The sequence below is a fragment of the Hyalella azteca genome, unplaced genomic scaffold (assembly GCF_000764305.2).
Source record: "Hyalella azteca isolate HAZT.00-mixed unplaced genomic scaffold, Hazt_2.0.2 contig5386, whole genome shotgun sequence".
Lineage (NCBI taxonomy): Eukaryota > Metazoa > Arthropoda > Malacostraca > Amphipoda > Hyalellidae > Hyalella > Hyalella azteca.
Window position 1 is genome coordinate 1,066,553 of NW_025935579.1, and position 13,814 is coordinate 1,080,366.

The window sequence follows — 13,814 nt, forward strand, 5'->3', positions numbered from 1 at the left end:
AAATAAGTACATAATATAAGTAAATAGGATACAACAGTAAAATTTTGAACCAAAAATTACTCGAAAATTTTTTTCAGAGTTCAGACAAATCCGGTAGTATTTTTATATGTATAAAAATATTCTAAAATTGTGTGCTGCTAGTGTCCGGCCAGACCGCGGAGGAGTGCTACTGCACTAGGGGATTCGCAACCCTCCGGTCCTCTCATGCGACTGCGTTTAATTAAATGGTCAGCATATTGTCTAAAATAATTACTGATAAATTAAGCGAATCCATTTTCGAATGTTTAGCTGGTCTGAGAAAATTGTGTGTTTGGAGCTTGGGCTATTCATTTTTTATTGCTTACATTTTCAAGCGGGTTAAAAATTTCAAGGGGGTTTATTGAACCATTTTTATTTGTCACAAGGAAGTGCACTCGCTACTTGCCGAGTAGCGACTCGGCATCCGAAAAGACTGAAGCCTTTTCAGTTTTCTATTAATTTTTGACAAAATAGTATTGTTGTTTTAGTTGCATACAGTTTTTAGTTATGTACAATAATACAATTGTCACCCACTTCTTTGTTAAGATCCCGGGTTTCATTGTTGTCAATCTTGAAATATAAAGTATTCCGGTCAATTAAATTGTCCTCATTTTCGTTTGAAAATTCGCTCGCAACCCATCATTATTGCCGATAGCTTCCTAGTTTTATACGCTCGCTCGTGCGAAAGTCATTTTCAAATCATATTTTACAACTACTAATACTACTCATTCTCGAAGTTGAAATCTTGAACGTTTTTAAAATTATTAACATCATTGTATTTTCATCAGAGTTCTTGATGTCATAACTATTCGTGTTGATTCAGTCAAGAAATTTTTCTACAACATCGTAAACAGCTATTTTTGAAACACAGGAGACTGCGATGGGTCGGTACAAAGTGCTTGAGGCCATCGGAGAAGGTTCGTTCGGGAAAGTATTTCGAGGCGAATGTCGCGACACGCAGCGCATAGTTGCACTGAAATTCATCCCGAAACATTTGAAGGGCGACAGCGAGCTGATCAGCTTGAGGCGGGAATGCGAGATACAGCGTGGCTTATTCCACCCAAACATCGTGCTCATGCTAGACTCGTTTGAGACTGAACGCGAGGTGGTGGCCGTAAGCGAGTATGTCCCGCAGCAGCTGTGTGCGTTGCTGCAGGCTAACGGGGCGTTAAACGAAGTCATGGTTCGCGGTATAGCGTGTAATTTGGTATCTGCTTTGTATTACCTCCACTCTCACCGAATTGTTCACCGAGATATAAAGCCCCAGAATATCTTACTCACTGAATCTGGTACTGCTAAGTTGTGTGACTTCGGGTTTTCAAAAAAGATGGAAATCAATACGTATGTATTGGAATCGATTAAAGGCACGCCGCTGTACATGGCTCCAGAGTTGATAGAACAACAACCTTACGATCAAAAGGCTGACTTATGGTCTCTTGGATGCATTTTATTCGAGTTACTGACGGGGACTCCTCCATTCTGCACCAATTCTATTGTCCATCTCATTGAGATGGTCCGCACAAAACCCGTCCAGTGGCCTACTGGCTGTTCTAGGAACTGTGTTGATTTTCTGCAAGGCCTACTCCAGAAAGACCAGGACAAACGTTTAGAGTGGCCTGATGTTCTTCAGCATCCGTGGGTGTCAACTGGTATAACGGTTGTGCCACACAATCCCCGAATAGCGTCTCTCACTTCTCCTCTGACGCAGTCGCAGCAGCAAGTCAAGGAACACCAGAAACAACAGCTCGTCCTTCGTAACATGGGCCAGCCGAACCTCTTACCGAAGGCTTTATCCCGAAAATACTTCAGCGAGGCGCAAGTTGTGCCTGACCTAGAGGCAATGAAGCTGGATGCACCAAAAGACAATACAACTGGAGTTGCCTGTCAGTCCCGAGTAAAAGAAAGTATCTTCGGAGAAAAGTTGTCTTCGTCGCTCAATAATCTTCCTAAAATTAGTTCACCCGAAGTTTTGCAAGATACAACCGAAAATAAGCAAACCCTCACGTGGTTTCCTCACGGTAGCGCAACCAGCAATGCTTCTGCTCAACGAGAAATTGAATGCATGTCGGGCACTGAAATCAAGCAATCTGAGGGCAAAGATTATAATTCAGCAGAAAATATTCAATGTACCGCTGATAGAAAGTCTTCTGGTACTTCCAGGCGAGACAGTAGAGTATCATCGGAATTATTAGACGACAAAACAGAAAATTTGAGTGTCGCTCCAACTGTTACGCAGTCAATGAAGAAAACCGAAACTTTGGGGTTGGCCGCTATTGAATCAGATATTCAGGAAGAAGAATGGATCCACTTTCTCCATCAAACAATTGCCGATGTTATGGGCGGAAATTTCGATGTGTATACGCAGCCAGGAGAACTTGCCATGTTTGTGTCTCCTTTGAGGAATTCTACATGCCCACTTCAAGTCGCCGAAAAAATTGCTATATTTTTTATGTTGCCATTCGTTCTAAAACCAGATGAAGACGTTTTATCTGAGATCTGTAATGGCTATTTACAACATAAGGTTGTTTGCAACTTGATTTACGCGTGCAAGCAAGTAAAGAAAGAATCTCCTGCTTCAACCGTCTCTGACGACCTAGAGAAAGAGCAAATCGAGGCCATTAATCAGATGCTATTAGTCGTGTGCCACTTGGTTCACCTGGACCAACCTTTGAGTACCAGATTTCTGAACCAGTTGTGTGAAGCAATATGCGTACTCGAGTGCCAAACAATCCTTGGACAGTGTCTTTTGTGTTCAGCGGCATCATCACAACTGCTTGCTAGTATACTGGCTATAATGACGCAAATTTTACGGAGTGACGACCCGTCTCCGGGAGTAGAGTTGGACGGGATAGTGCGGTCGATTATAGCGGCCGCCGCTCCTGTCTCGGCTACTGAACAGAATTCAGAGGAAACCGCCCTACGATTCCTGCTCATGTCCCTATTGACGCACACCGCTGCTTTGGTATGAAATTATAATCTGCCTTCCTTGATCTTCGGTGTTCAAATTGTTATAATATTATGACATTTTAATAATATTATGTCCTAACGCTCAATTTCTAAGTAACATGGTTCCTTCAGAACAAATGATAAAACTTAAACTCTATAAAATTGCAGTAATATTTCACTGCATCGGTAGTCATATCACTCATATGCTTCGTATTAATAACGTTGCGAATAGACCTCGTGACAATCGCAGCTAAATATCACTCACATGAAGTATGAAGTACCTGTTATTCATTACCCGTATTGAAATTTTCAAAAGTTATATATTTGACTATGGTGAGATGTAACTTGCAGGTGCGGAGTCGTTGCAGTACTCTACTGGCGCACCTAACTTCTCGTTGCAGCGCCCTGGTGTCGCGGTCGCTGGCAGGACAGCACAAGGTGCTGTGTGATCTCATTAACCTCGAGAACGATCCCAACCGCAGCGTGTGTAAAGCTGCGTCATTTGCCCTCACTCGACTGCAGCAACACACGACGCTCCTCAAGCAGCCAGCATAATAAAAACCATCCAGTCTGCAGTTTTTATTATAAAACATTAATTATAACGTACAAATTGAACGTCTACAGGGTAAATTGTAACAACTTTAATACGTAGATGGTTATGACTTGCCTTTTGAGACATAATTCTCAAAATTTCGTGAGCTATAGAATATCTTCATTGCCGTTTCTCTTTAGTAGCTTAGTTCTGCGTGATCAGCGTTAGTCTTGACCAGTTCAACTGAACTGTAACTAGTTCATTTATGAACTAAATTCATAGGGATATAATTAATTATCCTTGCGTTTCTTGTGGCCTAAACCAGCAAAATATTAGTTATTCTGACGGAAACCATAAGTTCGTTTGGAAATACTCATAAGACTTTTACGTTTTTAGCAACTCTCTATTGTATTACCAGGGAAGCGCCGTATTACATCTACTGAAGTGGCGCAATCTTGAGTACAAAGATTGCAAAAATTCATGAACTGCAAATAATTTCTTACTAATCCTCTTATTTTGTATTTGGTTTAATGAATACCGAGATGTTAGAAGAATTTTTTCCGCACCAGAGTATCATAACTAATCTAACTGAATGATTTGTTATCCTGAAGATATATATATGAAAATATACTATGTTTTTCAAGTCGAAATAATTTTACACCCCACAAAATCTAGCGAAGTCAGGCGCTGGTAAAGGCAAAATTAAATTAATTTAAGTTTTCTGACATGAAGATTTCAACATTGTATTATACTTAAAAATAAAATTAATTCATAGGTTTGCACCACCTTCAGCATAAGTTCTTTAGGTTTTATTGTCAAGGTCTTTCTGCTGTATAAAACACACGACATTTAAGATAATTTTCAAACATTATCAATTGGAAACTAGTACCTTAATTATATGAGAACAAAAAAAAACAATAACTATAATTTATAATGAATTTGAAAAGCGGGGATGTCCCCTTGGGCCACAGTTTCAAAAGTTTGCACTGTGCCCTTATCTACAAATTGTCTTGATTGTTTACCAGAATCAATCTCGCCTATTCTAATTTGAGCTCCATCTTCTAGAAGACCCTTCAACGATATTATTTGCCCATTTTCGTCCATGAGCTCGAAGGATTCGAGATCGACAGGCTCTTCTTTTATGAACGTCAGAGGCATGTCCGGCTCAGTAGCAGTACCAAAAATTTCTTGTTGTTCATTTTGGGCGGTCGTATCTTGACTTTGTTCTCCTCCCTCTAGTGAGATTACGCATTTCTTCAAATGTTTACATAGATATGGATATGTTTTGAATGTTTTGCCGCACTTGCCGCAGATATATGGTCGGTCATCCGTGTGAAGTTTTCGATGACTCCTCAAGTCACCTTTTGAACGAAAAGCACCGGCACAGTCGCAACATTTATACGGTCTATCGCCGTTATGAGCTCGCATGTGATGTTTCAGCTGAGCGTTGTGTTGGAAGGTCAGCTCACAAATGTTGCATGTGTATGGATTGACAGTGGAATGCTTGCGGACGTGATTGCGTAAATGAGTGCTAGTCGCAAAAGTCTCTCCACAGGTTCCACATATATAAGGCTTTTCTCCAGTATGAGTTCTCTTGTGCCCCGTTAAGTGTGATGATCGAGAGAACGTCTGACCACAAATATCACACGAATAAGGACGTTCCCCAGTATGTGTTCTGAGGTGAGCCTTCAAGTTAGAACTTTGCACAAAAGCTAAATTGCAAATATCACAGACATAAGGTTTCTCACCGGTATGCGTTCTCTCATGAGCTTTGAGGTTAGACGAATTGGTGAATGGAGTGTGGCAGATTTTACAAATGTATGGCTTGTCAGGCAGGAGGCCAGCCTTCGTCTTCTTATGCCCCCTGCCAAAGTATGGCATTTCCATCGGAGGTTGCATAAAGTTAGTGTCATCGAGCAAGGAACTTTCATCTGGCACCAGCTGTTCCAGATACCTCGATGAAAAAGATTGACCGGCTTCATCATCGCCAATCTCAAGAAATTCACCCATGTCCATATAGAAGCAAGAAGACCGGATTTGATTGCCGTATTCTGATGATCTGAAAAATAGGTTTAATGTCAAATACTAACAAATTTTAATATCAAGCCAGTAGTCTTAAGAGCAAAAGCCAGAAGCTGTTATTTAAAGTGGACTTTGGTACAAAAAATTATCAATAGCGTATTATTATTATAAAACAATTGTGAGAAAGAGCAATGCATGGAACTCTAACATTTCACATTTTATTATTGGTGGCAAAGAAAATTATAATAAAGTGTCCCTCAAAATAAATCTTTTTTTTTTGCCATATAGGAATGAGCCTTTCATCATCAAATGATTTATAAAATCATACAAAAATTACAGAAAAAATAGAATTAGTATTTATGATTGTACCATACCTTAAAAAATAAAACAAAAACTTTAATGGATTGAGCCTTCTAAATATATTTTTAAACCTACAACTATTTCATGGTAAATAAGATGAAAACATGACTGAAAATAAATGGCAGAAAATTATTTCTGAGCTGAACAAACAAACTTGGATAATTGCACAGGAATAGGTACGGTAATGAAAAAAAATAGAGCAATTACGGTTTCTGACCACAGCAATAGGAGACAACAAACAAAACCAGACAGGACAATGGTCCACCATCTGTTCTCTGATATTAGCCAAAAGAAATGGGTTGCTTACAGTAATGGAAAAAAAACCTCTTGTAATTCGTTATGATTAATTTTCTCTTTGTTCTTTTTTTAAGTGAACATGACTTTTCATTATCTTGTTCAATTTTAGTCATGCTGAATCTTATCACGAATCTTGTCATCCCATAAATCTCATCATCCCACAAATCTCATCATCCCACAAATCTCATCATCACACAAATCTCATCATCCCACAAATCTCATCATCACACAAATCTCATCATCCCACAAATCTTATCATCCCACAAATCATGTTATCTCACAAAATTATGAATCACATTATATCAAACTTGGTTAATTTTAAGAATGATGTACTATCACCTAAAAAATTAGTTGCATTTGTCCAAGGTTTGTCTAAGATTGGTCAAATCATTTCTCATCACATTGCCCAAGATTTGTTTGAAATATGACCACAGTTTGTCAGAACTTTTCAATCACAGAAATTTTAAACATTGCCCCAAGACAGACAAAAACTGGGCTTAAAACAAAAATTAAACTGAAGTGAAACCAAAATAAGGGATACTGCATTGAATTCCTTTATGGTATGCATGTCAGCAAGAGCATTCCAGCACTTGATTAAACAATAGAAATTTAAAAGCAAAGAAAACACCACAAAAATTTAGCATATCTCTATTGAAAACGTTTTGAAGACCAGCTCCATTGTACGTTCAATAAATCTAGAACACAGATAAAGGCAGGAAATTAGTTCGGAATTAATAAAAAAAACACAGAAGTTAGAAATCTAAATTTACAGACAAAGGGCAGAATAATAAAGTAAGTACCTATCTATTCACAATTTCTAACGGATAAGAACTATAGGCAGCATTTAAACTAGGCTTCTCTTTAAAAATATACAATGATTACAAAATACGCAGATCAGAAGCACCAGAACTATAAGCTAAAACCTCAAAATCTGTGTCGGACATTGGAACATTGCACTGTTTGCCGTGAGTGCACACAGCCAAATGAGGAGGGCGTGATAGTAACTGCCCAGTCTTATAACTCCTCCCTCTATGCTCAGCAACCCTAGTGTAAAAGTTGCGTGCCGTCATCCCAACGTACGCAGATGCACATCATGCACAACTAGAGACGATTGCATATGAGAAGGAAGGATATCTTTGTACCTAAAAAACGAACTCATTTTGAAATTATTCACCAGTAAGATACAAAGATTAATGTCCGGGAAGTATTTCATAAACAAAACTTTTAATTCTCTTGACATAACTTTGGACGCATGGCCAAAGTATGGAAGAGAAACACAACTTTTGCAGTAGGGTCGCTGAGCATAGAGGGAGGGGTTATAGGACTGGGCAGTTACTATTGCGCCCTCCTCATTTGACTGTGCGCACTCACGCCAAACAGACTGAAACAGTGCAATGTTCCAGTGTCCGACACAGACTCTAGGGTTTTACCTTATAGTTCTGGTGCTTCTAAGCTGCGTATTTTGGAATTACTGTATATTTTTAAAGAGAATCCTAGTTTAAATGCTGCCTATAGTTCTTATCCATTAGAAATTGTGAATAGATAGGTAGGTACTTACTTTATTATTCTGCCCTTTGTCTGTAAATTTAGGTTTTTAACTTCCATTGAAGAGGAGCATATTGCTCCAATAATGATGAAATACTGTACTTAGACATAATAGCCATTATGAATTGTCCTAGCAAGAGGAGCATATTGCTCCTCCTGCTTAATCTTAGATTATTAGGTTCTTACTTTTCATTCCTGGCACTTTGGTGTATTGCTTACTTTAGGTTATGCTTCCTAATATGGTTTGCTCTTTATATTTAATTTAGGGCTTTTGTGACGGTTATTATTAATGAATTTTTCCTTCCCTTGTATTTGTTTCAGGTGTTGTTGTTCTCTATCAATAATTCACTAGTTAGAGCATGCAACTTTATGCAATGTCTGAGAAGTTCAAGTGCTTCTGACTTAACATCATGTTTGAAGTGTAGCATGCACTATTAAGAGTCTCAGTTAAGTTTAGTAAGCACACCACTTATCACGCTTAGTGATCCTTGTCTGCACCTAATTGCTTGCCTCACCTGCACCCATTGCCAGAAGATCCCTGGAAGTCATTGCCCTGGAAGTCATTGTCAACCCATTCCTGCTTGCTGAGCAATGTAGGTGCTCCCTAAGGGTGAGTTGCTAAGACTTGATCAACTCAAGAATAATAATATACCTTTCCTTTTCAATCTCTTGCACTTAATTTACTGCAATAAGACTTGCTTATTACTTTGTTACCTGTTTAATGTCACCTTGTTCCAGTTTTGAATTGCTTTATTCACTTTCATGATTGTTTTTACATTGAATTTGAATCATTACCACTTTTAGATCTCATATCAAGTGTTTGCCTTGCCATACTGTACTTTCTTTTCTTGTCTTGCTACGTTGCTTGGACATTTGTCCTGTGTTCTTGCTGATTTGTGCATTATTGCTTGTTTTAATCCAAACCAAAATACTCCTGATTTGAAGAACACATCCCCTTTAACTGCCCTCAAAGACCATAGACTCTAGTCCCGTTATTTTGTTAACTTGGTAGGAGCAGTCGGTGTGGGACCCAGCTGGCATGTTGTTGAGGAGACCTGGAGCCCAGACTTGCCCAGTCCTGACCTTCCTGCCCTGAGTCTTCTCATCTTCCAAACTGCAGCTCCTTGAAGATCACCTTGCTGAAACTCATTGTTTAAATGTCAACCCAGGCTTTGTTATCATTACTTAACCAACTGAGCTAGCTGCATGTTAGTCCTGTTCATGAGCAAGTCTTTAGCCATTTCATTTGGATACACTTGTTTTAAACTCCTATTTGCAAGTCACTACGAATACCTGCCTGATGTTAACTCTTTCAAGTACAATGGGGCTTAGACTTTCAGACCACCAGTGATTTAGTTAACCAGTTGTGCAACCAACAAGTGATGCGATTGTAGTGGTTTAATTATTGGCAGATAGTGTTAGTAGATGACTTATTCATATGTGTGCCCATTATTAGCACCCATCGCCTTCAATTCCACTATTGTTTACTAGAATGAAACATTGATATTGGTGCTTGTTTTCTGTAGTTCACTAGTCAGTGATCATATTCAACCAAGGCTCTGTTTTAATATGCTTGTTTAGCCAGAGACAGACTTTCTTGCAGGTAGTTAACAAACCTTATTGATAGATTAGTCTTGTGACCAAGTTGAATAAGGACCCTAATCATTATTAATATTTAGCCAATGTAACCCTTCTTTCTTGTCCTATTGCTAATGTCTAGGTTTCTTTAACTCCCTTGGAGACATAGTGAGTGTCCTGACAGTCCTTGCTTCTCTTGAGGTTCCTGGTTCCTGCTACCCAGTACAGTATCACCTGTGGTCAGTAAACTTCTGTGGAACCTTTCTACCAGACTGGTAAGTACCTGGGGTGTCGTTGTGAGGGGGAGTGCTTGGGTGTGCCTGTGGTGTCTGTGAGAGTGATGCAACTACACCGCATTAGTGCTATACATCAGGGTGATCCATGGACCAGGTAAAGAGTGCTCTTCCAGGGCTAGTATATGGTTGAGAAATCACCATAATTTATCGTTATGTCTTTTCCAGGACCTTTATTTTTCTCCGTGCCAACCAAGACTTCTAGGCTATTGCTTATCTTACTGTAATTTTGATTCCCTTATGTCACAGGTTAGGATGTTCTGTTTAAAGTTATTGTTTACTGCAAAGTTGGACCATATTGTAAAATTCGGCTCTTGGACAGAATACTGCAGTCACCACTGAGGGATTTCCCTCTGGAGGGTAGTTACCTAGCTTATCCTGTGAAGGATATTTGGTGCCCTTGGGATTATCCTGTACCAGTGGCTCTTGACTTGGTTCTTAGCTTAAGTATAGTGTTGTTTAGGAATGACCTGTGTTTCATTGTCCCAAATTTGTTCTCAGGGTTGGAGGTAGGCTTAGCTAGGTATTGTATCTTAGGGTGATTGAGCTAATCTTCACATAGCTTTTGTGAACCCCTGTTGACTGGACCACAACAGTGCTGTAGCCTGTAAATATTGAAAACCATGTTAATGTAACTTATGTAAGAGCTCTCAGTCTTGCATCTCTTGTGCATTATAGTAGACTCATCATAGTGGCAAAGCAGAGAGTTTTTTAGACTCTCACTTGAGTTCATTTTCAAGTCCTATAAGTAGACCAGTAAAGTAGGCTATCATGGATACCAGCCTTATCATACATAAGAAATTGGTTGAAATCTTGAACAAGTGATACCGTCAACCGGGGCTACTCGGGACGGGCGGGGTAACTCGGGACAGTCCTCCGACACGGCGTAAAACTGTTTTAGTAGCAAAACTAATTGGAATATTGCAAAACTAAATATAGTGGCGTAAACATCAACATTTTTCCTATCTATGTAGTAGGTATAAAGGAAGTTCAAAAATACTACATTCACTAGCTTTGAAAAATTCCTGAAAAAAATGGTAAAAAAACTATATTTTGAAAAGTTACTTCTGCTAAGGTCTGTAGTAAAAAATATATTCACCGTATTGAACCTCAGTTATCAAAGGCTCCAGTTAAGAAAACAATCAATTAAAAACAAAGAATATTATACATTTACCTCGCTGAGCAAAAAAAAAGTTCACTTATCGAAAAATTAGTGCATCATCAGTGATCACAAAATTGTGCATAGAATGTCATATTTAGAATTGTGCACCAGGCATCATAGAATGAAAAGTAATTGACCAAAACTATGATTTATTTCTCCCAAACATATGATGGTTGTCACTAAAACATTCCTCTGTGTTTCAGGTATATTTTTCAAGATCTTTTTAGCGCATTTTCTCATTTACGGAAAAAATGCACTATTGTGCTTGCCATGTCCGTCTGTCTGTCTGTCTGTCCGTCCGTCCGTGACCGCAAGTTTTCGTCAACGAGAAAATGCGCTCTCTGTCACTCAATGCAACGAGTACTGAGTTTTATTTTTTTATAGTAAATTCACTTAACCCAATTAAAATGGTGTGAAATTACAAGCCATCCTTTAAGCTTACAGATACAGAAAAAATGCAATAAGGCTGCTGATATGAAGCTTGCAGTGGACAAGGTTGTTGTAAATGCTCAATGGCATGTTCATGGATGCATGAATATCCCATCAATAATATGGTACTGTCAACTGGGATGACTTTGGCCACTGGGTGACTTGGGCAATGTTTTTGATTTTGTTTTGCAAACAAAAGCAGGGTCATAAACGATGGCCAAAGTCACTCTGGCGTTTATGACCTTGTTTACGACCCTGGCGTTAGGACCCCGTTTTTGTTTGCAAAACAAAATAAAAAACGGGGCCAAAGTCACCCCAGTTGACGATAATTAAGGTTTATGGTAATATCATATCAATAAAGGAAAAATGAATAAAAATCACAGAAAATGTCATTTATTCTACCTCTACATCATCATCATCTACAATAAAAGAGGAGGACTTCAGAGTACTGTTAGTAATGGATGAGTACACTCTGCATGCTTTAAATATTTTAAAATGAAGTTATATTCCAAGTGTCCCTAGCAGCCCCGTTCGAAGGGGCTAATCGGGACACTCTTTTTTTTTGCTTCTGACACCTTACAAATGGCATATGGAATTTTTTGACAATGCCATTCGATAGCCCTCACAAGGAGCTATAAAATGAGCCTAAACTTGTTTATGAAATGTTTCATCGTAAGAAGTTATTAACAGTTATTAACAAAAAAATGTTCAAAACTGTCCCGAGTAGGGTAAACGCGGTATATTCCGACATCGTAGGTAATTCCGTCACCTCTCCAGCTTTTCCTTTATATTAAGCTTTNTGTATAAGAGACAGGCATAACATAAGATCTAATAAGCACGAACGTAACACCTCTGGCTAGAGGCGGGAAAATGATGCATTGTGAAAAAAAAGTCGCGCTAATCAAAACTGGCACCGCGTAGATCAAGGGTAGGTAACAAATTTTTTTTCCGCGTTAATCAAAACTGCGGTATTCAAAACCGTGCTAATCAAGGGATTGCTGTATAGGGATTTGGTAGGTTTCCATTCTAAAGGCTTTTTAATAAATATGGCAACATTTTGTGACGTTTCATTGTTGCTGACGCGTAGTGAAGTGTTTTGAGAGTCATGTGAAGGCAACAGAACTTACGTAACGCATATGGTTTTTTTATAGTTTTTCATTTCTCGATGCGTCCTTAATGTGTCGGAATATACCGCGTTTACCCTAGCCCCGGTTGACGGTAAATCAAAAACGAACTGATTCTAAAAAATCTCTAGTTTGCCACTATTGTCACTCAGTTCTCAGTCAGTAGATAGCAATAATGGGAAAACTTCTACCATTAGGGCCAGGATTGGAATTTTTCTATTTGTTTCTGAAATCTCGCGGCTTCAACATGACGAATTTTCAATACATTTGGAATCTTGCGGCTCGATATCGCACTTTTGTTAACATTTGGATAGGAGGTAATTCATCTGACGGAAATCTCGCGGTTTCAGAAATGGCGGGAAACCTCTAGTTTCGGCCCTAAAGGCAGATGTTTTCAATGCTTGATTAGGGCAGCGACTAAAGCTTTCCCGCCATATCTGGAACCGCAAGATTTCTGTATTTTTCAATTTACTCATTTAATTGACATTCTAGCTAATCAATTTCTTATGTATTCTAATTCTGGTATCAAAAATACTTAATAGGCCTAGCCTAGTCTACTTATCAGTATAACTTATAGGATTAAAAAATGAACTCCTTTACCAATTGCCACTATACTGTGTAATTTATAATGTAAAGCCCATCTCTAATCTCTATTATAATTGATTAGCTAATTCAATGAAATAGTAGCAAGTAGCACTCAGCAGTAGTGCAGTACAGCACGCTCAGCTCCGGCCAGGCAAAATCATAGTGGCAAACCAGAGCTTTTTTAGAATCAGTTCATCTTTAATTTCCTCATTTACTCAAGATTTAAACCAATTTCTTAAGTATGATAATGCTGGTATCCAGGATACTTTAATGGTCTACATATAGGACTCAAAAATGAACTTGAGGCCGTGAGGGAGAGTCTAAAAAACTCTCTGCTTTGCCACTATGGGCAAAATTCTATAAAATTTTTGGGTACGGTACTGCAATGATATTTTCACTATCATTTAAACTTTGACCACGTACCTAGGTAGGTACTAGACTACTAGGTATCACAGTGACACAGTTCACAGCTATAATCAGCCTAAATCAGGCAGAGATCAGACATCATCATTCATCAGAGAACCAGTTACTCTGTCCAGTTCATTTACTGTTACTACTTAGTACTTACCTACTCAGTTTAGACTAAACTGGCTTCTGGCTACATAAAATGATAAAGCATGACTTCTCACAGTCTTTTGAGATCCAAAGATGCCCAAACTCACCAAAGGTGTGTCCGTGTGTAGCCTTCTTACAGATTTTTGTCACTTACCAGGTAACCAGGAGACGAAACTTTTTATAAAATGAAATGGAACACTTGTTTCAGAGGCACTTCCCACTCCCAGCCTCACCTTCGTCGAGGTAAATTAGAAAATTTCCAAGCTTCATCGAGAGACAAGATATTAGTGTGAACATCAAGGCCACGGCAATTCAACATGCGAATGATGGGATCCAGATCCGCATCTCTCGTTATTAATTTTTTAAAA

The 13,814-nt window shown here is 38.7% G+C and overlaps 2 protein-coding genes across 3 annotated transcripts; one reads left to right on the forward strand and one right to left on the reverse strand.

The window, feature by feature from the left end:
• The first annotated feature begins 80 nt into the window (after window positions 1-80).
• LOC108668948 (serine/threonine-protein kinase fused) lies at window positions 81-4,142 on the forward strand. Its single transcript, XM_018156217.2, has 2 exons — window positions 81-2,980; window positions 3,316-4,142. Exons 1-2 carry the CDS (start codon window positions 899-901, stop codon window positions 3,517-3,519), a joined length of 2,286 nt encoding a protein of 761 aa, XP_018011706.1. The 5' UTR covers window positions 81-898; the 3' UTR covers window positions 3,520-4,142.
• On the reverse strand, window positions 3,531-13,782 carry LOC108668949 (zinc finger protein 239). Of its 2 annotated transcripts, none has more exons than XM_018156218.2 (2): window positions 13,680-13,782; window positions 3,531-5,555 (listed from the first exon to the last, which is right to left on the reverse strand). In XM_018156218.2, the coding sequence occupies exons 1-2, from the start codon at window positions 13,763-13,765 to the stop codon at window positions 4,418-4,420; spliced, it is 1,224 nt and encodes a 407-aa protein (XP_018011707.1). In that variant the 5' UTR covers window positions 13,766-13,782; the 3' UTR covers window positions 3,531-4,417. The 2 variants fall into 2 exon arrangements, with proteins under 2 accessions (XP_018011707.1, XP_018011708.1); XM_018156219.1 differs by having other exon boundaries at window positions 13,601-13,748.
• Between the last annotated feature and the right edge of the window lie 32 nt (window positions 13,783-13,814).

Excerpts from the sequence above, each read along its gene's own strand:
- LOC108668948 (XM_018156217.2), top strand. The coding sequence starts at position 899 with ATGGGTCGGTACAAAGTGCTTGAGGCCATCGGAGAAGGTTCGTTCGGG. Across the intron at positions 2,981-3,315 it reads TGACGCACACCGCTGCTTTG|GTGCGGAGTCGTTGCAGTAC; the intron begins GTATGAAATTAT and ends TGTAACTTGCAG.
- LOC108668949 (XM_018156218.2), bottom strand. The coding sequence starts at position 13,765 with ATGTTGAATTGCCGTGGCCTTGATGTTCACACTAATATCTTGTCTCTC. Across the intron at positions 5,556-13,679 it reads TCTAATTTACCTCGACGAAG|ATCATCAGAATACGGCAATC; the intron begins GTGAGGCTGGGA and ends CCTATTTTTCAG.